The following is a 27,871-nucleotide window of genomic DNA, read 5'->3' as shown; positions in this document are numbered from 1 at the left end:
GCCATACATCCACACTAAACCATACATAAAACACTAAATTAAGAACATCCATATAAAACACCACCTCATATTAATAATATATGACAGTAAAAAGCATGTAAGAGGGTTCAGTATAAACATTTTATTGAAATTCTCTCTAGAAGTCTCCAGCATAAAGTGTCATTTACAGAAATATCACAAATCATCAGTATTTACACAATCAGTTCATTATAACAAGGAAATAAATACACAACATCCTGAAGCTCTCACACATTCAAGGTGTTTTCTTTAAGTACAAATATCAACTCCAGCTGAGGAAAATGTAAAGAAAGAAAGGGTTGATTTCACCGCGACACTGGAGTACATACCATCAAAACAGAGTTGATATTGGTGCAGTTTTTCGTGGTAATAAAGAGTTCAGATGTCAGTTTTCAGAGGTATTGTGCAGGGGAGTATCCGCTGGGTACCGCGTATGGTTTGGTGGGAGCGTACGACCCCGTTGCTGTGTACGGCCGGCTGGATGCAGGGGCGTAGACGGGGCCGTATGTCGCCGGGCCCGAGTAGGGGTACACGGGCGCAGGAGGGTATGATGGGTATCCGTACAACTGTTTTTGAGGAGGGCAGGAAGTGGTCAGGATGATCCCGCCGATCAGGAGCAACGCTGCCGAAGCCCAGCCGATGTAGATGGACGCCCCGAGCTCCCGCCGCTGTGTCTCGATGGTCAACGGGTTCTGGAAGTCGGCGATGGTGAAGGCGGCCGACCAGCAGACCGGAATCAGAACCAAGATGGCCGACACGATGATGAGGCAGCCCGAGATGATCACCACCTTGGCCTTGGACGAGTCCGACTTCAGGCACCCGGTGCATTTGGCGCCGATGAAGGAGATGATGAAGCCGATGAAGCCGAAGACCAGGGAGATGATGACGAGGGCTCTGGCGGCCTGCAGGTCCCGGGTCAGTCGCATCACCGACTCGTTAAGTCTGCATTGCATCTGGCCCGTGCTCTGCATCACGCAGTTCATCCACAGGCCGTCCCACACGATCTGGCCCGTCACGATGTTGGCCCCGATGAAGGACGTCACCCTCCACATGGGGATGCCGCAGGTCACCGCCACCCCCACCAGGCCAATAAAGCTGATGACCTGACCCGCCGTCTCCTTGCCGATCCTCCCCATGGCGACGAGGCTTTGACCGCGACCGGAGAAGAGTTCTTCGGAGTTCAGGTCTCAAGCAGAATGACACAGCTCGTTCGTATGTGGTTTGTCAGAGAATGTGGACGAGGAGGGCCGTCCCATCGTCAAGCGGGTTCATCTGGTCAAACAAGATTCTGCTGCTTCTTCTTCTACTTCCCAGAGCTGGAGGAGTGGCGCCCGTCAATAAACAAGGCCTCGTGTTTGTCTTTGGTAATAACAGGGTTTCTACAAGTTAAATTTAACCCATAAAGACCCAAACAGCCACTGGTGACCAAAATCATCTACCAAACTAAAATGTTCAATAATTTCAGATCCACTAATCCTATCAATCCATGTAAATAATTATTGTAAAATACAGTTATTCGTCTTTTCATAGTCATTAGATACGACCCATTTAGATGTTCAGAGGCTCCGTAGTTACCATGGAAACACCGTCATCTTCTACAACATTGATTCACCAGTAAAACCCAAAGAGTTGGATCAGTGACAGTGGATGGAGACACTTGGTTTATGTTCAGTTAATGATACATTTTATTCAAAAAGCCACTTTTTTCAGTTTTCCCTTTTTCTGATATAATAACCCTCAACTTTAATCTCAGCTTTTATGAACATCTACATGATCAGAGATTCAAATATAGGCAAATACCTGCTGTTCACTGAAAAAAATGCAAAATATAGAGGATAATATTATAATAAATGCTGATAAATTCATAGTTAACATGGAAACACTGTCATCTTCTACAACATTGATTCACCAGTAAAACCCATGGAGTTGGATCAATGACAGTGGATGGACACACTTAGTTTATGTTCAGTAAATGATGTATTTTGCTGAAAAAGACACTTTTTTCAGTTTTCTCTGTTTTTGATATAATAACCCTCAACTTTAATCTGAGCTTTTATGAATATCTACACGATCAGTGATCTACATATAGGAAAATACCTGATGTTCACTGAAAAAAAGCAAAATATAGAGGATAATATTATAACTAGAAGCACTCGGAGAGCGCAGACCTCCGCCACGGCAGATCAGTGCCCCGGATTTGGATGAAAATTTCAGGAAATGCTGATACTGGCACAAGGAACAGATGATTAAATTTTGGTGGTGATCGGGGGGGGGGGGGGCTCTGCCTTGGTGGAGGTCTGCACTGTCTTTTCTAGAAGAGCACTTGGAGAGTGCACACCTCCGCCAAGGCAGATCAGTGGACCCCTGTGGCTGAAATGAAATTTCACTGAAAAATGCAAAATGCAGATGATAATATTATAATAAATTTTAATAAAATAAAGAAAGGTAAAATGTAGAGAAGAATTCATTTGGAAGTCCTTGCTATTTTTGTCAGGTGAATTTACCTGCAGGTTTGTTGTTGTTTTTTTTTACTTCATGTGACATTGCTAATTTTTTTAGCATTATTTTTCATTGTCAGATTTGACCAAAATCATCTACCAAACTAAAATGTCCAGTTTTTTCGGTTCCAGTAATGTAAATAATTATTGTAAAATACAGTTTATCATGTTTTCATGGTCATCAGATATGACCCATTTGGACGTTCAGAGGCTCTGTAGTTACCGTGGAAACACAGTCATCTTCTACAGCATTGATTCACCAGTGGAGCTGGATCAATGACAGTGGATGGACACACTGGGTTTATGTTTAGTTAATGATATATTTTGCTGAAAAAGTCACTTTTTCTTCAGTTTTTTTCTGTTCTAATAACCCTCAAATGTAATCTCAGCATGATGATTAAAGTACATGATCAGCAAAGCAACTGTGTTTGTATTTGCAACTGAATTCATTTTAATGTTATTTCAGGTTTATTTTGGTCAAAGTATCTTTCACTGTCAGTTTTAGTTTTCTCTCAGTATTAAAACCCTGTTTTAACCTTGTATTTCAGTCCAGTATTTCACACAAAGGAAACCAAACATTCCTTTAGATTCAGTTTGTTCAACTACAAGAATATATCAACATTAGAATAAACAGAAGTGCATTAATAAACAGGTTTATGACACATGGCAACGAAAAAAAGTCCGAAACCAACATAGTCCAATCCAAAACTAGATGAGACATAATAAACAGAGTGAGGTGTTTTATGAACTAGTTACAAAGCGAGTAACTGGTGATGTTAACCTGTTCAGCAGCCACATAGTTATCAGTTTAAAGGAAGTGAAAGCCATAAAGTAAAAGCAGATACGACCGATCAGCTCAGATAATCAGCCCCGAGGAGCAGAGAAGATGTGTTTCATCTCTGAAAACAATTACACTGATGAAGCGATAACAGAGGTCGGAGATAGTAAAACACAATTAAAAGTAACTCCAACAACAGATGTACATCTTCTTTTGTCTCTTTTTTTTAGCTTTTTGTACAATAAATTTACAAACATCTCTCAAATCATATTTAGACTCGTGTTGAGAAGAACCTTTGGAATGAGGCCAGCATGGATTTAAGAATGTGTCGCCCGTTTTTGATATTTTTAAAAAAATGGTACGTAAGGCAATTTTTGAAGGATACAATTGTTAAGCTCTGATAAGTAATAGGTAAATAATTTATTTTTGATTCTACATTAAATTATCATTAATTTGGTGGGTTAAGTTTTCTATTTTTCTGGTTTATTTTCACCTTTTTATGTTTGCTTGTTTGTTTGGTTGTATGCATTGTTGTTTTTTTTTCTTTTTCCTATATTGAATGCTGGGTAGCTGAATTTATTATGTAGGACAGGCATTAATATAAGCATCCTGCTTCTGCTTGGGCCTTTTCAGTCACTAACCTGTTGGTGATGTTTGTAATGTTTGTAGTGTTGTTGTTGACACTGGTTGTATTATTATGTGATGACTGACTAAAGAATTTCATCATCATCATCATCATCATCATCATCATCAATTAAAAGTAACACACCCCATCACATGTAACAGGGTCAATTATTTAGCAGCACTGTAGGTATGTATATTGTATTGTGTATTGTTATAATTACACAAAATCTGTTCATTTTATTTTAATTTCTTTTGGTTTAGTACCTGACATTGTGGGCCTCCGGATCAGTGTGTGTGGAACTTTTTGTTTTGGTCTGTTCCCCATCGAGCCGTTTACAGTGTAACGCTGCGCACTATAACTTGAGTTTTCGCGCCTTTGCCTCCTCCCTTTTGTTCCGGTTTTCTGTGGGAGAGGTAAGCAGCCGTGTAGTTCATAGAAACTTTTGGTTTAACCTTTGTTAATTTAATTTTTTTTTACATGAACCAGCTAGTTTAGGCTGTATTAGGCACTTATAATGTATTTAAACATATTTCTTTATTATTTGGTTTGTGCAGGAGTGTTTTAAGATAAGATAAGAAATCCTTTATTTGTCCCACAATGGGGAAATTCCAGTGTTGCAACACTCATTATAGGACAGTGCAGAAAAAGTTCACACAGAAGGTTTTAAAAAATAAATAAAGATGTGCATGCATTAAAAATATGTACAATATGGATACAGATAAATATAAGTGTCCGTTTTGTATATTGCAAATGGGATTCTTGCACCAGGTTAAAAGTGTTCATTGTAGAGTCTAACAGCAGCAGGAAGGAAAGATGTGCGAAACCTCTCTTTCACACAGCGAGGGCGGATCAGTCTGTCACTGAAGCTGCTCTCCAGAGCTGACAGAGTCTCCTGCAGGGGGTGGGACTCATGGTCCAGCATTGACCTGAGTTTGGCCAGGACCCTCCTGTCCCCCACCTCCCGAACCGAGTCCAGAGAACAGCCCAGGACTGAGCTGGATTTCCTGATGATCTTGTCCAGCTTCTTCCTCTCCCTCTCCGTGATGCTGCTGCTCCAGCAGACCACACCGTACAGTACCGCTGATGCCACCACAGAGTCATAGAAGGTCCTCAGGAGTGGCCCTCTCACTCCAAAAGACCTAAGCCTCCTCAGGAGGTAGAGACGACTCTGGCCCCTTTTGTACAGTGCGTCTGTGTTGTGAGTCCAGTCCAGCTTATTGTTCAGATGAACACCCAGGTACTTGTATGAGTCCACTCTCTCAATGTCCCTTCCCTGGATGTTCACTGGTGCGGGTGGAGTAGAGTGGCGTCGACGGAAGTCCACCACCATCTCCTTGGTCTTCCCGGCGTTGAGGAGAAGATAGTTCTGCTGACACCAGTCTACAAAGTCCTGCGTTAGTCCTCTGTACTCTGCGTCATCGTCGTCCGTGATGAGTCCGATGATGGCAGAGTCATCAGAGAACTTCTGAAGGACACAGCTGTCCGTGTTGTGTTTACATGGGGAATGCTGACCGGAGGTTATGTTTTATCATTTTGTCAGGTATGTTGTATTTTGTTTTAATAATTCAATGTATTTTGTGCCCTTTTGTTCCGGTTTTCTGTGGGAGAGGAGTGTTTTACATGGGGAACGCTGACCGGAGGTTATGTTTTATCATTTTGTCAGATCAATAAACGGAGACTACCTCCAAAGACATACATGCGGGTCTCGTCATTAAGAGAAAAAGAACACAACGCAGAGTCCGACACCACCGGTTACACACAGACACAGAAAACCTCCACAAGGATTAGATACATGACACTATGCAGGTTGACCCATTGGTTAACCTTAACCTACAAAGCTCTTCTAGGTATGGTACCGTCATATCTATCCTCTTTTCTCCAAACATCAATCAGTCAATATTCTTTACGGTCTTGTGATCGGTATTATCTGAATGTACCCAAAGTTGGGGAAGTGAATTGGGGAAGTGAGCTTTTAGCTTTGCCACCCCCTTTGCCTGGAACACACTTCAAGTAGAGCTGAAAATGCCAGCACTAATGTCATTTCAAGCTTTTCACTCCATCTTATGGACAAGACGGCGGGAGTCAATTGGACAGTGCCTGTGTTTTTAAAAAATTGCAGTCTAGTAACAATAACAAGCATTTGATTTACACTCAAACATTTTAGTGCAGATCAGGTTTATTGAGAACAGCAAAGTTACAGTAATGGTATGAATCGCAGTGTATGGGATGATGCATGTTGGCTGACACAGAACTAAAACAACAAAATCCATGAATATGTACTGAACAACAAAAGAAACGCAAGTATGTTTCGGTATTGGTTTATATGGGAGTTTTATTATGAATATTGGTTTCATATGAGATATTTATATCCAGCTGTGAACTTTACAGTGGGTCTCTCTTGCTGTCCTTGTAGCACTGAGTTGACGGTCACGGAGATGGGCCAAGCGAATATAGTGATCCTGATTACGGGTGGTCACATGTGGTCTTCCGGATCTTGGTCTGTCCCGAGTGGTCCCTGTGTCACGGAATCGTGTCCTCAGCCTACTGATGGTGGACTCGTGCACTTGCAGACGTCTGGCAACGTTGTGAGCTGTTAAACCAGCATCAAGCATACCAATGGCGCGTTCTCTCAGATTATCGTTAAGGCGAGGCATCGTGGTAATGCAGTAACTTTTGAATCGTACCATTTCTTTTTATAGCCCCCGGATAAACAAAGGGAATTGCCACTCCCATTTGTTGCTCCCACTACCATATCCCTCAAAACGTACCGCACCTCCAATACTTTGTACACGTGCTCAACACCACTCATGATCGTGTTTACCTGCAAACACACGCTCCAGTGGTTACAACTCACTTATTGTAATGTGTATCTCAGTTGACAACTCAACAGGACAGCTGAACTCTTGCCTAAATTAATGACCAAAACTTGCATTTCTTTTGTTGTTCAGTAAACAAGAGAACATCAGTAGAATAGCTGTCCACTGTAGTGACCACTATGCATGAAAGGGTTAACCCTTTCATGCACAAATTATGAGAACCTTAATCAAAATTTTTTCCTGAGTGTTTTTATTCCTCTTTAGGTATGAAAAAAAAAAACAATGCGATTAAAAATTTTCTTCTGAAAAATAAATAATAATTTTAAAAAATAACAATAATAATTTAAAAAATTTTAAAAATACATTAAAAAAATAATAATGAAAAAAAAAAAAAAATTCTTATGAACCTATTTTTCATGAAGTTGCAAAAATGTCCACTCAGCTGGACACCACACATTTAATTTTTGACACACAGAAATATGTATTAACTGATAAATTGTGTGAAAACTATGGGGAGGGCTTGTGATTCTGGGGCTTTATGCTCAGGAGAGATCTACATAATGTTACCAATTCATGCCAGAAAAGATATGTAGTGTCTTAAAACTTTAATAAAGATATGTGTAAAAAAACAACAACAACAAGAACAACAACAATGAAAAGAATAACAAAATCCATGAATATACAAGAGAACAGCTGTAGAATAGCTGTCCACTGTAGTGACCAGTGTGCATGAAAGGGTTAAACAAAATGTGTTTCTTTTTGCATATTATCACCATGAAGTGAGTAATGACTAGAATTAGAGTATGTTAAAATGTGAGAAAACATCAGATTAGCAGCTTTAAAAAACTCTTTATGTCATAGATTTCACACAGTGTATCAATAAATACATGTTTCTTTGCTTCAAAAATTAAACCCATGGTGTGCAGCTGCAACTCCATGAAAAATAGGTTCATAAACAATTTTCAATCACATTGTTTTTTTAAATGCCTAAAGAAGAATAAAAACACTCTTGTTTAAGGCTCTCATAATTCATGCATGAAAGGGTTAAATTGCTGTGACCTCAAGTAAATTTTTGCACTTTAAAAAAAAACTGTCTCATTTTTCTGTTATTACAATATTGTTACTTTTTGTTTTAATTTATTGTTATTACCTGTCAGTAAAACCTGTTTTCTCTCTTGCCGTGTGCTGCTGACCTCTTGGCCAGGTCACCCTTGTAAAAGAGATCTCGATTTCAATGGGATTTATCTGGTTAAATAAAGGTCTAATAAAAAAATAAAAATAAAACTACACCCAGACTGAAAAAAAGACAGTAATTATCCAGTAAGAATATATTTTATTTACAGGAACAGAACATTACAGTCGTCAAAAATGGAAATACAAAATGTTCAGAGGTGCAGAGAACAGTTATTAGGTCACACCAGAATGAGAAGACAACAAATTAAAGAACAAATTAGTACATTTTTCCAAAAGATATGAAAGAAAAACATTCACACACTGGTGTTTTCCATCTATTAGTTTTTGTTCTGTTTGAAACCAAACACAGACGAGTCCCAAATGAAAGGAAAAACCATCATAAACCCACAAAGGCCCCTGATCTGGAACCAGGTCTTTGTTACGACAGCGACAGAAAACCGGTTCCAAAGTGGTCTGGAACCAAGACCTGCTCACATCAGGGTCTGAGAACATTGTTGATTTAAACATCAGGGAACTCGACAAGGACAAACTGATTTAAGACCAGTTTCTACCCAACTGCAGTCAGCACGTATAAAACAGAAAAACACGTCTGATGTGCACGAGGTTGGAAAGGGATCAGTGCGACAACAGGATGTATGCTTGTGTGTGAGGGATGGGGTTCTGTTTGTTTTGTTTTTTTTTAACCTCTGCCCAGTGTAACGGCGAAGGTTATGTTTTCATCGGGGTTCGTCTGTCTGTTTGTCTGTTTGTCTGTTAGCAAGATAACGAAAAAAGTTGTGGATGGATTTTCATGAAGTTTTCAGGAAATGTTGATAATGGCACAAGGAACAAATGATTAAATTTTGGTGTTGATCGGGAAGGACGGGGGGATGATTTTGATGAAATTTTCAGGAAATGTTGATACTGGCATAAGGAAGAAGTGATTAAATTTTGGTGGTGCTGGGGGGGGATTTGCCTTGGTGGAGGTCTGCGCTCTCCGAATGCTTTTCTAGTTTACCTATTTATTTTATTTTATGTGCTTTTATTTGTATTTTTATAGTAGGCTTTATCGATGATGTTCACACTGGTATGGTATGATATGACTGATAAGCTAACACTACTGTACTTATAGGTGGGGTGTGACATGTTTTCTTGGAGCATTTTTTATTATATTGCTTAAAATTCCCTTCACACCCCAATTACGACCAATTAATTAAATGCTCTAACACAAAAATAAAAAAATGTAGTCACCTGTGGAACGGACAGGACTGAAAAAACACCATCCAATCATTTTGAGCGCCCAATCGAAATTATTGAACTCTAGTCCCTTTTCCATTGGACATCTGCGCAAAACTTTACCCATATTTGCTAAATGTCGAAAAAACAGAAGTGCGTAATGTCGGTTTTTCCATTAAATCGCAAATGCGATGATTTATTTATTCATTATCGCGAGATGACACGAGAAGTCATTCCACAAACATGGCAACGAATGTAAATATGGTGTTGATTTACAGATATATTCATTATTATTATATATTACTCCTCTATCTTGTACTAAATTAAAAAAAGATTGGGTTTCCTGGTGTGTCCGCACATACCGCGACATGTTTCTTCTTCTTCTCCGCTTGTTGTGATGTTCGTCAACATCCGCTTTTTTTAATTCACCTGACTCTAGTTGCAAAAGGTCTTTCCATTGCAGTTTTGTGTGATATACCCTTTGCACTACGCTTGAAAAACCACGTCTTGCCAGCGCAAAAACTTTTAATCGAAAAATGAGACTTTTGGTGAAATTGTTGTTTTTCCATTAGGCAAATTTTTATGCGCAATTTGAGGGTTAATGGAAAAGCGACTAGTGATATGTCTATCAAACTCAATTGCCATTTGTCCCTCCCCCCTCAGTGCGTACCCCTCTTCGTACATGAATCGTGTGTTCTCAAAGGCTTGGGGTAACTGTACAGGAAACAGAGCCAGAGTCAGAGCTTGACTATATTAGCTATTTTAGGATGGAAAGTTCACCGGCAAACTGTTTTATCACCAACATAAATCACTAGGAAATGTAACGTTAGGGTTCGGACTTTTGAATTGAGTATTTTCAAAATGTAGCTTGCTCGAACCGTTTTTCTAAGATCTCGTACCCCACCTTTAAACACATATTTTAGTCATTTTGTTCATTTCAGCCTCTAACAGTAGATTAACAAAAGAATCATTGATATTTTCACATTTGTTGAAATATCATACTGTTGTGTTTTAGAAAAGAATATTTTTTGGCCTGATTTATTTGGTCATTTTTCATCATCCTGTTAAACTCCACGTGTTCTTTTGTTTTATGACTTCGCTTAATCTTACAAAAACACCAACTTCATCAATGCTTTACCTAACAATAAAATAATCCTGTTTTTGGGGCAGATTTTAGGTTAAAAAAAATCTCATTTAAGCAGTTATCCTGTGTGACTTTTTGATGTAAAATGTATATATTTATATGATATAGAAGTCATTTTTCATAGTTATCAGACCTTTCTATGAAACCACTGCCATCAGGTTTTTCCTTTCATTTAACACCGACCTGCATGTACATTTACATATAACCTAATAAATACACACACCAAAAAAATTACAATAATGATCCAAATCCTGCTTATTAGACATTTTGCTTTTACATAATTACATATAAGTATAAGCTGACACATAAAATGGAATGTGAGCATTATTCAACACCTCTGACAAGAAAAACATGTTAAAATTCGTATGTACACAGCAGTGAATAAATATTGAAGTAACCACAATGTCTGTGTGACTGTAGGTTCATGTCATACATGTCTTCAATGTCGGTGAAAGTTCCTTTAGAAAAGTTCCAGGTTATGAATTAACAGCAGAAAAAAAAGGAACTAAAGGAAGTATCTTAAATATTTTATCAAACTAATGTAACTTTATACATTGGATTAATTTATAAAACAACCATTCAAAAAACATTTTAAACTTTTCACATCCACTCCTTTAACCCCAAACCTATTTCTTATTTTTTTCCTTCTGATTTACATCCATTATCTTAACATTGAGTTATATTTAAAGTATAGATTCTAGTGCCAGCACAGAATACATTTTCTTATCATTTTCTAACCTAAACCTATTTAAGGGTTAAAATTAGAGTTGCATTTGAATGATGTTTGAACTCATATATTTTAGGTTTTGTTTTAACCAAATGCTAAATATGAGAAGTGAAGTCCACAACCTGCCTTTTTATCTCCCAGTTCATTTATTAACCCTTTCATGCATAGTGGTCACTACAGTGGACAGTTACTCTACAGCTTTACTCTTGTATATTCATGGGTTTTGTTGTTTTAGTTCCATATCAACCAACACAGTGGACACTTATGCATCATCTCATAAACTGCAATTCATACCATTATTGTAACTTTGCTGTTCTTGATTGGTTCTTGAGTGGAAATCAATTGTTAATATTTATTTTTTGCATATTATCTCCATGAAGTGAGTAATAACTAGTATTAGAATATGTTAAAATGTGAGAAAACATCAGATCAGCTGCATTAAACATGGTTTCATTTCACTGTTTTCATATCACTTTATGATATTGAGTTTTAAATACATGTTTCTTTGCTTCAAGAATAAAATTCATGGTGTAGCTAAGTGGACATTTTTGTAACTCCATGAAAAACAGGTTGATTTAAAAAAAAAAAAATTCCATCACATTGTTTTTTTTTTTTCATGCCTCTCCTGTTTCTGGTTCTACGTACCATTCTGGTCTGCACTTATATTTTTAATATTTAGCCAACTTAGTTTGTGCAGTGCTATTCACCTGATGTCCCCTTTCCCCACTCCCCTCCGGGGGAGTGGCTACTTTTTCAGTTGTAACCACTTGGGAGCCAATGATGGCAGGATCTGCGCTGACCCATCTGTGTCCTGCCCTGTCCTGTGTCCTGACCCCCTCCCCCACCTGTCTGGATGGACGTCCTCGGCCTCACCACTGTGGATGGGCCTCCTCGCCCCTGCCTGTCTCATCCAGCGGGATGGACCCCCCATGTGTCCACCCTACTGCATCCTTGTAGACTAGAACTACATCTGCAAATGGACGTCCATCAGTCCTGGTGCATCTATAGCCTGTCCGTCCATGGGAGTGGATCTCTCCTTCACTGTGGTTCTCCCCGAGGTTTCTCCCTTTTCCCACTGGGTTTTGAGTTTTTCCTTGCCGAGAAGGAGGGTCTAAGGACGGGGGATGCCCTGGACACTACTCATTTTCTTGCTGTTCATTTGACTGTTGTTTACTCTAACTGACTCTGTAAAGCCCTTTGAGATAACCTTGTTGTGATATTGGGCTATACAAATAAAGTTGAATTGAATTGAATTGAATTAAAGAGGAATAAAAACACTTAGGAAAAAAAATCTTGATTAAGGTTCTCATAATTCATGCATGAATGGGTTAAAACCTTATCTTCTGTTGGGTGTTTTTTTCTTAGGGTTAGGGTTGGTTAAATGTATTTTCAACTGGCGTAGTTTAGGTTGTTTTAGCCACATGCTACACAACAGAAGCAGAAACGTCTGCTTTAAATGCAGTCGAATACATGCATTTCAGCCGTCCACTTATTCACATATAATTTTAACCCTCAGCAAAAGCTCGACTATGGGTATAGTGAAAAGGAAATGACATTTAAACTGATACATTCACTTTTTTTTTTTTTAACTTTTATTGAAGAAAACAAAAGAAAACAAACAAACAAAAAAAAACAATGTACAGAGTAACAACGTTTGTCCTGAGATTGGGCCCAAGATTACAATATAAAATATTTGGTTACAATGAAGAAAAGGAGAGGAAAAAAAACAAAAAAACAATCCAGGCTTAAATATCCATTCCAATAAGACTGAATACTGGTCTCCATCTTCTTTTAAAGGTCAGAATCTTCAGCTGTAGATGTGCTGTTAACTGTTCTATTAGACAAACTTGTTTAATTTTTTGTATCCATTGTCCAATTGTAGGTGATTCAGGTTTCAGCCATAACATTGTTATCATTTTTCTCGCAGTCATCAGAAGAAGATGTAGTATGAATTCTTGGTCATGGGACAGACCATCAGGGAATATGTCCAGTAAAAATAATAATGGGTCCATAGAGAGGTTCACTTTAAGTAAACTATCCAATGTGCCTTTTACATTAGTCCAGAAGTGTTTCACAATGGGGCACTCCCAAAATATGTGTGTCTGATCACCGACAAAACCACAGTTTCTCCAACACTTGTTGCTAACACCACTTTTAGAGAGAAAAGATTTTAATGGGGTTCTGAAAAATCGGATTTTAACCTTCCAGTCAAATTCCTTCCTGACTCCCCACCCCCCTGTGACAACCAGAGCAAACATTTCCCCAGATATCCTTATCCAATTTTACGTTTAATTCCAGTTCAATACATTCACTTTTAAATGGAGATGATACGTGCATTTTACACATTTACTCTGATGTCAGCCTAAACTAGCCATAGTTTCAGGTGTTTTTGTTGTTAGGGTTGCATAAATGTAACCCTAAACTTACCTAAGTGAACTTTCACTTAAAGTTGATGTTAAAAGTTAAACCAGTGCTTCACAGTAAAGCTCAAAGCCTTTTCTGGTTAATGTCCCGTCCACACTAACATGGACACTTTTACAAACACATACTTTCTTCCTCACACTTTTTAGTAAATTTCTCCCCACATGGCAACTCAAATCAACTCCAGACTAAGTTAAGTGTTGGTTGTGGAAGTGTATTATGTATATGATGTGGATTTTTCCATAACGCTGGTCCATCTCCCAAAGGTATTAAAACTGACCTCCATCTACTGCAGGTCATACACAGACTTACACACCTGGATCTGATGTTTCAGGTGCAGATCCACATCTATGTTTGCTCTGAACAGATTCACACAAACCAAAGTCTAGAAAATCTGCAACAATGTCAAAAAAAGTATTTATATGTGGACGAGAGACACAAATATTACTTTTGCAAAACAGCTGCATTAGTGTGAACGGGGCATTAGGCTGCGTGTAGGGACTTTTAGTTGTGGAAACTCTGGATTTTACTTCATAATTCACGTTATTATTGCAACATTTTATCAGTGCACATTTATTTAAAGTATATTTATTTAATTATCATCTTGATAATATATTGACTAGTACATATCCTCTTGACACCCAGTAAGAAAACATTTTCGCCATTTTACATGAAATAATTGCCTTAATTGGAAAAAGCATGATGCAAGTTTTTTCAGATATACAGGGTGGGGAAGCAAAATTTACAATGAACATTTAGTTTTTTTTTTCTCAGCAGGCACTACGTCAATTGTTTTGAAACCAAACATATATTGATGTCATAATCATACCTAACACTATTATCCATACCTTTTCAGAAACTTTTGCCCATATGAGTAATCAGGAAAGCAAACGTCAAAGAGTGTGTGATTTGCTGAATGCACTCGTCACACCAAAGGAGATTTCAAAAATAGTTGGAGTGTCCATAAAGACTGTTTATAATGGAAAGAAGAGAATGACTATGAGCAAAACTATTACGAGAAAGTCTGGAAGATACTATTAAAGAAGAATGGGAGAAGTTGTCACCCGAATATTTGAGGAACACTTGCGCAAGTTTCAGGAAGCGTGTGAAGGCAGTTATTGAGAAAGAAGGAGGACACATAGAATAAAAACATTTTCTATTATGTACATTTTCTTGTGGCAAATAAATTGTCATGACTTTCAATAAACTAATTGGTCATACACTGTCTTTCAATCCCTGCCTCAAAATATTGTAAATTTTGCTTCCCCACCCTGCATGTATATATATATATATATATATATATATATATATATATATATATATATATATATATATATATATATATATATATATATATATATGTTTGTTTGTTTGTTTTTTTATATAATGTCATTTTCAGTGGACATTATGTAATTTTTTATTTTAAAGTAAGGCTGTGAAGCTCTTGTCCACTACAGAGGACAAAAATGCATTGCTGTGTCTCAGGAGGATATTGTACAAATTTCTGTTCTAATTGTGTCTTACTGTGTCTTAATAGAGTGGTTTAATATGTATATTTGATATATATTCAGAGCTATATATATATGTTTGCATATTTAGAGCTTTATATAAATATGTATATACACATTTTTTTTCTTTTTGTTGTTTTGATCATTTCTTTTCTGCTACTTTATAACTGAATGGAGTAACTCGGATTAATAAATTATTCTGATTCTGATTCATTATACAAAGAATTAACAGGCATGAGTTAAATGTGGTAAGACGCCACCGTTTAACAATCTCTACATTTTCCCTGAACATACGGATAAACACCAACTAATATAAAATATACACCATGGAAATACTTTTCAAAATCTCTGTTTTATGTCCTAAAATGACTTTAAAGTGTGGACGAGAGGAACCAATATAGAAGAAAAACATGTGTTTGTCAAATATCTGCACTAGTTTGGACTCAAAGGCACCTCATCCTAGTTTTATGTTATTCTCCATACAGGCTGTTTACAGAAATGAACATATTAAGACGTAGCTCCTTTGAAATCACAGCGTTTTGATTAGAAACAGTAACTGAATTAAATAGGCTGAACTCTAACTGATCATAAGGTCATGACATCACGGCGGCGCTCCTCCCCTACAGTCTTACACATACTCTCTGGACGTGGAGGAGGTCTTTGGCGGCGTGTATTTGGGCGCATAGTGGCGGTATTCCTCTTTGGGTGGACAGTTCCAACACAGCAGCCCCCCTCCCATGAACAGCAGCGCAGCGGCCGCCCATCCGATGTACAGCGACGCCCCCAACTCGTACCTCTGCGCCGAGAGCACCAGCGGGTTGTAAAAGTTAGAGACGACGGTGTTGGCGGTCCAGGAGACGGGGATGAGACACAGGAGCCCCGAGACGATGAACAGAACTCCAGACAGGATGCACGTCCTGGCTTTGGAGCGCTCGTTCTCGATGCAGTTTGTGCATTTGGCGCCGGCGATGGACATGATGACCCCGAAGATCCCGGCCAGGATGGAGATGATGATCATGGCGCGGGCGGCCTGCAGGTCCTGGGGCAGCGCCAGCATGGAGTCGTAGACCTTACACTGCATCTGCCCCGTACTCTGCACCACACAGTTCATCCACAAGCCCTGCCAGATGGTCTGAGCCGTGATGATGTTGGCGCCGATGAAGGCCGTGACCTTCCACATGGGCAGCGCGCACACTATCACCGTCATCAACCAGCCAATCACGGACATGGAAATGCCCATTAGCTGAATCCCCTGAGAGACCATGCTGCCGGTTTTGCTCCGCACGCATCCGAATCCAGAAAATAGAAAAACAAAAGGACGGATGTGTGGTGGTATTTAAAGGCTGTTGTGTGAGAACCAGGACACAAACATGAGGGCGCCTCAGGTCTGTGTTCCTATTGGCTGGAAGGAGTTTACACATAAACACAGGCACAGTGACCTTTAATAATGCTGAACTGCAGGAACATGAAGGTCCAAGGTCAGTGTTCCGACTCTTTGAAACCGATACTGACTTTAAAACCTGCTTTTGGAGATCGAAACTGACTAGTAACACTCACTTATGACCAAACTCATCAACTCTGTTTGTATCGCATTTAAAAATCTGCACTTAAAGGTGAAAAACACTCAGGATGACACAGTTGTAATTATTCCAAGTTTAGAAATTTGTACCAAAAAGAGTATAAATCTGCTTTTCATGGAAAAGTGACTTTTTTTTCCAACAGGTGACTGAATCCATCAGTGTATTGTTGTTGTATGTCTGTTAATGCTAACTTGATCTGCTACTTTTTTGGGTTTGTATCAGAATTACTTTGTTAAAACATGCACTTGGAATTTGCATCACGGAATGGACCTGATGATGAATTTAAGTTATTCTATCCTTTGACAAAGTTAAAAAAAAACAAAACAAAAAAACTTAATTTTAAAACCATTTTAGAATATGGAATTGAGATCGTAGATATGTTTTTGTTGTTGATTTTTTTTTTAATGGTGTGAATACTCGATGCTGTACACATTTCAGTGTATTGTTGTTGTATGTCTGTTAATGCTGCCTCGATCTGCTACTTTTTTGGGTTTGTATCAGAATTAGTTCATTAAAACATCCAAATCATGCAGTAACAGAAGCAGGTATTGAATTATACTCATGGGTGGATCTACACTTAAGATGTTACCAAAAAATACATGTCCATATGCTCCTCAAAGCACTGAAACAAATATTAAATTGACCAAAAGTGATTAAAAAAAGTGTTTTATTCTTCTGATCCACTAGAGCCAAAACTTTTCTTGTGGTGTTTTTTCATTTTTCTCTTAATGTTTTTTTTTTTTTTTTTTTTAACTCTTGTCTTGTTTCTGTTTTGCACTTGGAATTTGCATTACTGAATGGACCTGATGATGAATTTAAGTTATTCACTCCTTTGACAAACTAAAAAAAAAAAAAAAAAGCCTGAAGTTTAAAACCATTTTGGAATATGGAATTGAGATGGCAGATATGTTTTTGTTGTTGATGATGTTTTCATAGCCTGAACACTTGATGCTGTACACATTTAATTTAATGTAAGCAGTGTATCAGGTGAAAAGGATAGGTAAAAAAAAAAAAAAAAGCTTTTGCTTCTAGCGTATTCCTGTTTTGGTTTTTATGTTTATTACGATTATTGTACTAAGTGCAATGATTGATGTACAAACCAAAATAAATTCATTCATTCATTACCTTCGCCAAGGAGGTTATGTTTTTGCCAGGGTTTGTTTGTCTGTCTGTTAGTGTGCAACATAACTCAAAAACTTAAGGACAGATTTTGATGAAATTTTCAGGGTTTGTTGGAAATGGGATAAGGAAGAAATGATTAAATTTTGGTGGTGATCGGGGGTGGGGGGGCCCACGGGGGGGGGCACTGATCAGCCTTGGCGGAGGTCTGCGCTCTCCGAGTGCTTCTAGTATTATATTGTTGTTGAATGTGTGCCATGGTGCTGCTATACTGTAATTTCCCAGTTTGGGGTAAATAAAGTCCGTCCGTCCGTCCCTCCATCCATCCATCCATCCATCCATCCATCCATCCATCCATCCATCCATCCATCCATCCATCCATCCATCCATCTATCTATCTATCTATCTATCTATCTATCTATCTATCTATCTATCTATCTATCTATCTATCTATCTATCTATCTATCTATCTATCATAGAGAATGAGAAACAGGCAGCAGTTACTTGAATATTTCCTGGTCAGATTTGGTCATTTTAAACATGTGGGTCTAGGAGAATTAACTCCCCTTTCTATAAGAATATAGAGAAAAAAGATATTTCTTAATGATGTTAATAAGACTTGTGCATGAGTAAACTAGAAGCACTCGGAGAGCGCAGACCTCCGCCAAGGCTGATCAGTGGGCCCCCCCGTGGGCCCCCCCACCCCCAATCACCCCCAAAAGTTAATAATTTCTTCCTTATCCCATTTCCAACAAACCCTGAAAATTTCATCAAAATCTGTCCATAACTTTTTCAGTTATGTTGCACACTAACAGACAGACAAACAAACAAACCCTGGCAAAAACATAACCTCCTTGGCGGAGGTAATTAGGCTAGCATTTCTTAACCACAAAAAATCCCTTGGTTCATAATCTGGTTTTTCTGCTTGACTCTCTTTACCATAATTACTTTCCAAAGATGTCAAATTAGATCTTTTACGTAGAATCTGACCTTTTCTCCAAGTTCAGCACAGGCAGGTGTGAGTTAATCAAAACCACACTCACTGTTCAGTACACATAAAGTAAAAACAAATCAAACTAGAAGCACTCGGAGAGCGCAGACCTCCGCCAAGGCTGATCAGTGGCCCCCCCGTGGGCCCCCCCACCCCCGATCACCACCAAAATTTAATCATTTCTTCCTTATCCCATTTCCAACAAACCCTGAAAATTTCATCCAAATCTGTCCATAACTTTTTGAGGTATGTTGCACACTAACGGACAGACAAACAAACAAACAAACAGACAAACATACAAACAAACCCTGGCAAAAACATAACCTCCGTGGCGGAGGTAAAAACCTCCAAAATAAAAGAAATAAATTTTTACCAAGTTTGACTCACTAAAAAAGGAATATTCAGTCCAAATGGTGGTTGGCTGTGGTTTCTAAGATACAATCCTGCATCAAAATGTGAAATAGTGAGAATTAATGACAGAATGGGTTTTAGTCCAAAGGAATGTTTATCTCAGAGCAAAACACTGTCTGTACATTACAATACATTCACTTTCGAAGGTCTTTATACTGGGACATTTAGAAATCTATTGTATTAAATGGACATAAACGATATACATGTGAAATAACACTTTATATACATTAAAAACATCATCTATTTTCCAATTCATTTTATTAACCCATAAACAGCCAGTGCTACTTCCCAAAGTAGTTCCCAAATCAAATTTTCTCTATTTTAACCTTTCTTAAGCAATTTATCACCATTTATTATAACATTATCCTCTGTATTTTGCTTTTTTTTTCAGTGAAAATCAGGTGTTTTCCTATATTTAATTCACTGGTCATGTTCATTCAAACTTGGAGTAAATTTAAAGGTTGTTATATCAAAACAGAGAAAACTGAAGAAAAAGTGACTTTTTCAGCAAAATATACAATTAACTGAACAAAAACTAAGCGTCTCCACCCACTGTCATTGATCCAACTCCAGGGGTTTTACTGGTGAATCAATGTTGTAGACGATGACAATGTTTCCATGGTAACTAAGGAGCCTCTGAACATCCAAGTAGGTCATATCTGATGACCATGAAAAGATGACAAACTGTATTTTACACCAGTTATTTACATGTATTGATAAGATTAAAGGTTCAACAGGTATTAACCAGTTTAGATCAGTAGATGGTTTTGGTCAATGGTGAATGTTTGGGTCTTTATGGGTTTACTGTGAAATAAATAATTGTAGACTAGTCAAATAAATGTGGAGTATACCTCAGAGCAGGAAAAGGGATAAAACTACTGAACATTTAAGTAACATTATGCTTAAAAGCGCCCACACGTTACTACTTGTTACTGTAAAAGAAGAGCAGATGAGAAAGTGTAAAAGCACTTTTTCTTTTTTTACAGTAAGGGGCAGTGTTGGACCAGTCATGAATCAGACGGTGAACATTCAGAAATGGAAGAACCTGGACTAAAAGTAACAGTAAAAACACTTCATTACAGATTTCACTACAAGTCATGAACACACAACACAAAATAATAAAAATACAGAAATATTATCAGCAAAACAACTCCTTTTAATCTGTTTCAGTTATCGTAGAATATTATTTTATATGTTTTATGGAGCCAGTTGGAGACACTTAATGTGCTAATGGGTAGAACAGATTGAAATACCTCATCATTCTATTATAAGTGTGAAAGTAAATGTAGTGGAATGCAAGCATAAAGCAGCTAAAATAGAAATAGTTAAATAAAGTGCACGTATGGCCAAATTGCTCTTTAATAGTTGAATACAGCCACTTAAAGTTATATTCTACCACTGTTTCAATGACAAACTAACTACATTTTGGTGCTTATATTTTAGGAAAATAAATATAATCTGTTTTTAGACATGTTAATGCAGAAAAAAATGCCTCTTATAATCAGCAATGGTTCTGCAAAAACTCAGACAACATGTAGTAATGGTGTGCTTTATGTGTTTTATTGTGAGTTATATCCCTTTTAAAATAATCTTTGTTGTGTTTTAAGTACTGTCGACCATTTCTTATTACTTGCTGACAGAAAATAGTGCCTCTTATAATCCATAATGGTTCTGCAAAAACTCAGACACTGGGAAAAACGCCCATCTAAAAACAAGCAAAAAAAACAAACATTTAATGCAAGATATTTTTGTTTAAATTAAGCAAAAAAAAAAAAAAAAAAATCTGCCAATAGAACAAGTGAAAATGATCTTGGTAAGATTTCTTGACATAAAATTTTCCAGATCTACTGTCTAAAAATAAGTTCTTATATCTCACTGAAAAGTCACTCTTTAGGTGATTATGTCTTATTTTAAGTGTGATGAGATATTTTGACAAGAAATGAGAAAAATACACTTGGTAAGATTTAGATTTTTTCCAGTGGACTACATGTAATAGTGTATTATGTGTTTTATTGTAAGTTATATCCCTTTTGAAATAATCTCTCTTGTATTCTAAATACTGTCGACCATTTCTTATTACTTGTTAAGTTGCAAAAATATCGCACAATCCTTGTAAACTTGTTAATACAAAGGATTTATTTACAGTTTCAAACACTTTACAATGAAATGATATGTAAAAAGGCAGAAATGGATGAAAACAAAGACATTTCCAAAATAATAAAGGTAACACATTTAACATTTTTAACACATAATTTGTCTTTGGCGTCTCTTGTCACTCAGTCCACGTTGACGGTTGTTTGGGCGTGGTGCACGTTCCTGTTTTCTCTGCACAGATGAAATCCAATCTGAAAACAATCTGTGAAATCATGTTTTCTCTGAATACGTTTGACGGACCAGTGTCTTTACAGTCTCTCAGTCTCTGGTTTCTTTCTCCTCAGACATAGTCCCTGGGTCCGTTGGAGCGTGCCGCTGTGTACTTTGCAGAGTAGTTGTCCTTGGGGGGGCAGTTTGCACAGAGGAGAGCCCCGCCCAGGATGAGGAGAGCTGACGCCCCCCAGCCGATGAAGAGTGCAGCCCCCAGCTCCTTCTTCTGAGAGCCCAGCATGGGGTTGTAGAATTCCCTGATGATGTTGCTGGCCGTCCAGGAAACGGGGATGATGCACATGATGCCGCTGATGATGAAGATAGCACCGGCCGCGATGCTGACTTTGGCTTTGGAGCTCTCGTCCTCCACGCAGTTGGTGCACTTCCCTCCGGCGATGGCGAGGAGGATGCCGACGATGCCGATGAGGATGGAGATGATGAGGAGGGCGCGGGCGGCCTGGAGGTCCTGGGAGAGGGCCAGCATGGAGTCATAGACCTTACACTGCATCTGACCCGTGCTCTGGACCACGCAGCTCATCCAGATCCCCTCCCACGTCGTCTGAGCCGTGACGATGTTGTTCCCGACGAAGGCTGAGACCTTCCACTGAGGTAAAGCGCAAACCACAATGGCTCCGATCCAGCCGATAATGCACAGGGCAATGCCCATCATCTGGAAACCGGCGGCCACCATGTCTTCTTCTTGCACGGTCGTCAAAAAAAATAAGTAAAATCGATCCAAAAGTTGCGTCTGTAGAAGTCGGGTAGGTTTGTTCCTTGAGAGGTCCTCAGGAGTGAATGTGTGGGTGCAGGTGGAGTGGGTCTTTTATACACTTCAATAGGGCTGGGCTTGACACACACACGGTCAAACGACGCTGTGACGTGATAACTACCCCCCCCACACACACACACACACACTCCCATGTACCCAGACATGTTTCATCCTGTCAGTTTTTCGTTACAGGTGGAAGAGCCACATTGTGAGTCAGAGTTACTGAGTCACATCATCGACCACACCTTTAAACCTTTCTGGTCTGGACCATTAGGCAGCGTTTTGTTCCTGTTTTTCTCTGTTTTACATGTTTGTCTGTTATGTTGTTGTGGTAGAAGTGACTAAATACACTGCTCAGCTGTTGTCTGAGAAAATTACATGATTTAAGGCTGATTCCTATAATTAAAGATTGCATTGTTAAGGAGATAATAATAACTGAATGAACTGAATGTGTCTGCAATGAAAAGAAATGAACCGCACTGTCAAACATTAACTGTTTCAGGGTAAATAAGTGAACAGGTGGTTTTCCCCTTTTTTATGTCGATACAAAACACTCAAATCATTCGATACATTCCACTCACAGCGGTAACCATGAGGAGATGTCTGCAGTAGAAAACAACTGTAGACTAAAAACTATTTTGTACCATTCTCACATATTTAAAGGCAGGATGCCATTTGTTGGGAGTGGGGGTGGGGGTGGGGGGGATCAACCCCTCCTCTGGTTTTTAGATCGCTACTTCTGCTCAATGAACTTCATCCTTCGGGGGGGGGGGGGGGGGGGGGGGCAACCAACTAACTGAAACAACAGGCAGGTCGTGACAGTTTTCTTCCACCTATATCCTACATTACTGGCACGAACGGTCACCTGAACCGAACTGTCAGCAGTCTCAGAATTCGCGAACGTCCCCATGCACTGGGGCACCGTAAAGGGGGGGGGGGGGGGGGGGGGGGGGGGGGGGGGCTAAACATGACAAATTCATGGGGCCCAGCATTTGTGTGTCCAGTAGATACAGGTTAGAAGTTGTGAAACTTTCATGTAAGATCGGCTGTTTAATAGAGGAATAGAACCTGGGAGATGGATGTTGAAAGTTTGTAAAGTTTCAGTTTCGTTTCACGTCAGCGTTAGTTACGTTTAGCGATGCTCCGATACGAGTATCGGGCATCGGCTCCGATACTTAGTGTGTGTACTCCTACTCATAAAAGATATCCAATACAAATGCACCGATACCACTTACGGCCGTGTGACATTCACAGCTCAGTGCAGCAGGTACGAGGAGGAGGAATAATGTGTGTGGAGTGTGAAGAGTGTGGAGATTTAACCAAATAAATGACGGTGATAAAAGTAACGCTGACTGACGGTAAAGTTACAGACACAGACAGATACGGACGCAGCGTTCTGTCCGTCCTCTTCGTACATTCCATCCGTTTTCCAGGTGCTGGCGGATGCGTACCTAAATGGAGAATACCAGCGGGAGTACGGAGCGGTGCAGACCGCCGCCAGCAGAAGTGAAAACAAAACTTATCACTCATTTCTCTTTTCTCTTCCTGCTGAAGCTAAGCTGTTAAACCTTACTGGCGAAAATGCTGCAATATTAGTATCACATTAGTGTTGCCTCTGTCGTCTCCATGTTTGTTATTACTGACTTTCTTCTTCTTCTCAAAAAACTTTACTCTTCTTCATGGTCTTTGTCCAGTATGGTTAATTAAGAACGGCGCCCCCTGGTGGATTAATTGAGAAATGCTCATTCCAACACATTAAATGTCAGTAGCAGCACTTTGTTCCAGTCAGACTAATGACAACGACAATAAAGCACATTTACAAAAGGAACTAAGAACTGGAATGGGATTATTGAGTACTCGTATCGGTACTTGGTATCGGCAAGTACTCAAATGTAAGCACTCGTACTCGGTCTGGAAAAAAGTGGTATCGGTGCATCCCTAGTTACGTTAGTTATGGACCACACTCCCACGTAAATAACTACTGTCCCTCTTTGCCAATAAAAAAATAAAAAATACATAAAACATCCCCCCCTCTGTTTTTTTGACAAATTGCACCCTGTTTAAAGGTTCAATCTGTCACATTCATTGATGGTCGTTTGTGTTCATGATGTTTGTGCTGGTGGTCCTTACATTCAGGAATGCTCACCTAGTAGAAACCACTGATTATCATCCATTTTTCTCTCTCCCCTCTTTCCTGTTTCCTTCCACTAAGACTGAGCTAAAAGGCTTGGAAAGAAGCTTGATGGATCATTTCTTTGTTTCAGGCATAAATATCTGTAAACATAAAGAATTCATGACACTAATAAACCACCATGACACCAAAGTCCATTACATTCATTTCACACACTGATGTTTTGGCTTCTGAAGTGTTGCATTCTTTTACATTAATATTTCCACACACTTTGAGCTTTTTACTGTCACGGATGCTTCCCGCCAATAATTATAACAACAATGGTTTGAGGTTTTAGTCATTTCCCTTCATAGACTTCCATATCAATGAACTGAGGGGAAGTCTCTGCATAAAAGAATAAAGTATCAATTGTACGAACACAAGGAAAAAAAAAACACACTTTTGTCAGGACGTTGCAACAGAACCAATGTAGTCTGTTGACCTCTGACCTTTAGTCTCTGATTTTTTTTTACCTCTAGGGGGGTTTCAGGTTCGTCAGATAAACCCAGAGCGCACACTTTTGTCCACAGTTGCACGATCAGAAATTAGGATTTCAATATTTCTGCTCATGTATAAAAATACGTGAAATAAAACAAGTTTGTCAAGAGGAAAAGCCCTGAATTTGAGCTTTTACTGGAAAAAATACCACTAATACCATATGAAATAACCATAATGCAGATGGATTACAGTGTTTTTTCCCCTTAGGATTAATAAAGTATCTATCTATCTATCTATCTATCTATCTATCTATCTATCTATCTATCTATCTATCTATCTATCTATCTATCTATCTATCTATCTATCTATCTATCTATCTATCTGTCTGTCTGTCTGTCTGTCTGTCTGTCTGTCTGTCTGTCTGTCTGTCTGTCTGTCTGTCTGTCTGTCTGTCTGTCTGTCTGTCTGTCTATCTATCTATCTATCTATCTATCTATCTATCTATCTATCTATCTATCTTTTACTCTTCTTCTATTTTTACCTCTTATTTTAAAAAGTGCATGGCATTTAATAACAAGGTGAAGGAGAAATGGTTCCTCAAATCTATGTATGTCCTTTGCATCTAGTGAATGGAGAATTAAAAATCTTTGAATCTTGAATCATACATCTGTTTTTTGGTGCAGTCAGCTGACATCTGACAAGGAAAATACACCATATTACATGTTAAGGTCCTCATTTTAACATACTACCTGTTGTGATCAATGTACCCTCACTGTAAAAAATTATAATTAGATTAGATTTCATTGATCCCACAAGGGGGAAATTCAACAGTCAAGGTAGCAACAGAATAAAGTGGAGGAAAAAGTGTGTGTGCATAAAGATAGTGCAAAAAAAATAATATAAATAATAAAAGTAATAAGAACTGTACACATATTTAAAGCACAGTGGAGTTGAAATTGCAAAATGTCAGACAGTACAGTTGTGACACATACAGGACTGGGTTATACTGTTGTGTTGTACATAACACCAACACCAAATACACACCAAATACACTGCATTGTCACTTCATCCACCTGCTGAATAAGACTACATGATTAATTACTTGCACTATATGCACAGAACTACACAGTACTGTTATACCTCACTCAGAAAAAATTGTCAATATGCATTCGAAACGTAAACTGGATGTCAATGATCAATTGCTTTGAGCTTGTAGATTTTTGTTGTTTTTGTTGTTTGTTGTGTTGCTCTTAGAATCAAAATGTTGTTGGTGTAGGCTGTTGAAAATCGGTTGTAGGTGATAGCTGACCATCTTTTCTTTTTCTTTTAATTGTTCAATTAGGGTGCAGACGAATGTAAGAAATGTTTTCTTCTTGCTGTTTCTTTCCAGTCATGGAGGTGTTGATTTGAAAATATAGTGTGCATTTCTGCACACATTCTGTTGTCCACTTTCATGAAAGGAACAAATAAACAAACTAAACTCAAACCCTATACTGTGCATTTTGAAAGATTTGATAGTCCATTATAACTCTATCTTACTTGTTTATTTATTTTATTCTTCTATGTTTTACTGCATGCTTCTTACCTACTCCATGTTCTATGTATGCACCAAACCACTGAAGCAAATTCCTAATAATGTGAATACTTACATGGCAATAAACAGGATTCTGATTCTGATAAGTGAAAAGTATAACCAGCCACTGACATTTGACCTTTCATGGTGATGACCCAGTGTTTCAAAACCCTGGTACTTTTATACTAGGGAGGCAGCAGCAGGACAGACTCTGGACGTACAATCTGTCGTCTCAATATATCTTTGCATATGTAAAAATATACCTCCTTTAACCCCGATGCATTATTAACTTTTATGTTTTAATCCAAATTGGCTCTGGAGTGCTAGAAACAGCCCATCCTAATTAAACTACTTCCGCACCATCTGACAGACTGTGTGAAGAGGATGCTAAAAGCTGAATGCTGACCTTGCAGTGATGTCAGTCCTTCAGGTTGAAGAGTCGCAGCGTCTCCCGTAGCTCGTCCGGGCAGAAGAACGTGGACTCCAGGACTTCAGGGGGATCCCTTCTGATTTGTCGATAGTCGTGCGCAGCAGTGAGAAGACATCAGAAGGGGAGATGTTGGGGAAATGGCAAACAGCATGCCAAATGATTCCAGCTGACAGACTGTTGCAAAAAGAGGGAATAGCGAGAGGGGGTAAAGAAAGGTAGAGGGAGTATCGGATTGTTTCAGAAATGAATAGAAGCTGTGTTTAAGAGCCAAAAAGTACCGTTAGGACTATAATGCCTCTATTTTATCCCAGGTAGGATCATTAAAGCTGCTTCGGCCTGGCTATGGAGATTGGGTTCCACACACGAGGAGGAGGAGGAGGAGACAGGGAGGAATTTTTACAATTAAGACTCTGAGGAGAGATGGTTTCAGGCTCAGATTAGTGTTGGTGTGAAGGTCCTGATATCGGCCTCGGCACAGCCACAACGGCATTTGACTTTTTTAGTGATCTGGTCTGGAAATGAAGTGCAGCTGATTTTATTCTGAAAGGTTTATTATTATTTAAAGGTTTATTAAAATGCACAATTTGTGCATCTTCATGGTTAGATGCTGTTCATATTTGTACATATGGAAATCCTGTAATATTCTTTTCTGCTTTATTAGTGTATTCTATTTATATTATTTATTGCTTTTATCTCTTCACACTTACTTTCCTTTTTTCACTTTGTTGCTAGTGTTTTTTCAAGAGTGTTTTTGTATGCATCTGCTCCGCCTTAACCAGGATCACAGGGGTTAAAGTTCCAGTGGATCCTGAACTTTTGTTTACTTGGGAACTTTACAAGTGTTTGTGGTTCTCTAAACAATGCTCAACTCAAATTTATGGAAGTTGCTGTATGTGTGGCCAGGAAGTGCATTGGGGTGTCGTGGAAATCTGATTGCCCTCTTCTTATTGATTGGTGGTCTTTTAAGATGAATAGTTGCATCCCCCTGTTGAGCCGCAGTATGTAATAAATTGTGCTTGACACATTTTTATTTTCAGGAAAATGTAATGTGCTAAATTAATCTTTAAACTGTGTGGTTAAAG

The 27,871-nt window shown here is 38.6% G+C and overlaps 3 protein-coding genes across 3 annotated transcripts; all 3 read right to left on the bottom strand.

Moving 5' to 3' along the window:
- Positions 1 to 101: 101 nt before the first annotated feature.
- cldnf (claudin f) lies at positions 102 to 1,279 on the bottom strand. The gene has a single exon (XM_030152948.1). It carries the CDS (start codon positions 1,152 to 1,154, stop codon positions 411 to 413), a length of 744 nt encoding a protein of 247 aa, XP_030008808.1. The 5' UTR covers positions 1,155 to 1,279; the 3' UTR covers positions 102 to 410.
- A 13,690-nt stretch (positions 1,280 to 14,969) lies between these two features.
- LOC115430974 (claudin-4-like) lies at positions 14,970 to 16,258 on the bottom strand. Its single transcript, XM_030151191.1, has one exon. The coding sequence runs from the start codon at positions 16,206 to 16,208 to the stop codon at positions 15,573 to 15,575; it is 636 nt and encodes a 211-aa protein (XP_030007051.1). The 5' UTR covers positions 16,209 to 16,258; the 3' UTR covers positions 14,970 to 15,572.
- Positions 16,259 to 21,160: 4,902 nt separating this feature from the next.
- Positions 21,161 to 22,195, bottom strand: cldna (claudin a). Its single transcript, XM_030153042.1, has one exon. It carries the CDS (start codon positions 22,098 to 22,100, stop codon positions 21,480 to 21,482), a length of 621 nt encoding a protein of 206 aa, XP_030008902.1. The 5' UTR covers positions 22,101 to 22,195; the 3' UTR covers positions 21,161 to 21,479.
- Between the last annotated feature and the right edge of the window lie 5,676 nt (positions 22,196 to 27,871).

This window comes from Sphaeramia orbicularis, chromosome 13 (assembly GCF_902148855.1).
Source record: "Sphaeramia orbicularis chromosome 13, fSphaOr1.1, whole genome shotgun sequence".
NCBI lineage: Eukaryota > Metazoa > Chordata > Actinopteri > Kurtiformes > Apogonidae > Sphaeramia > Sphaeramia orbicularis.
Note: the sequence above shows the minus strand (reverse complement) of the source record. Positions and strands in the feature narration are given on the sequence as shown.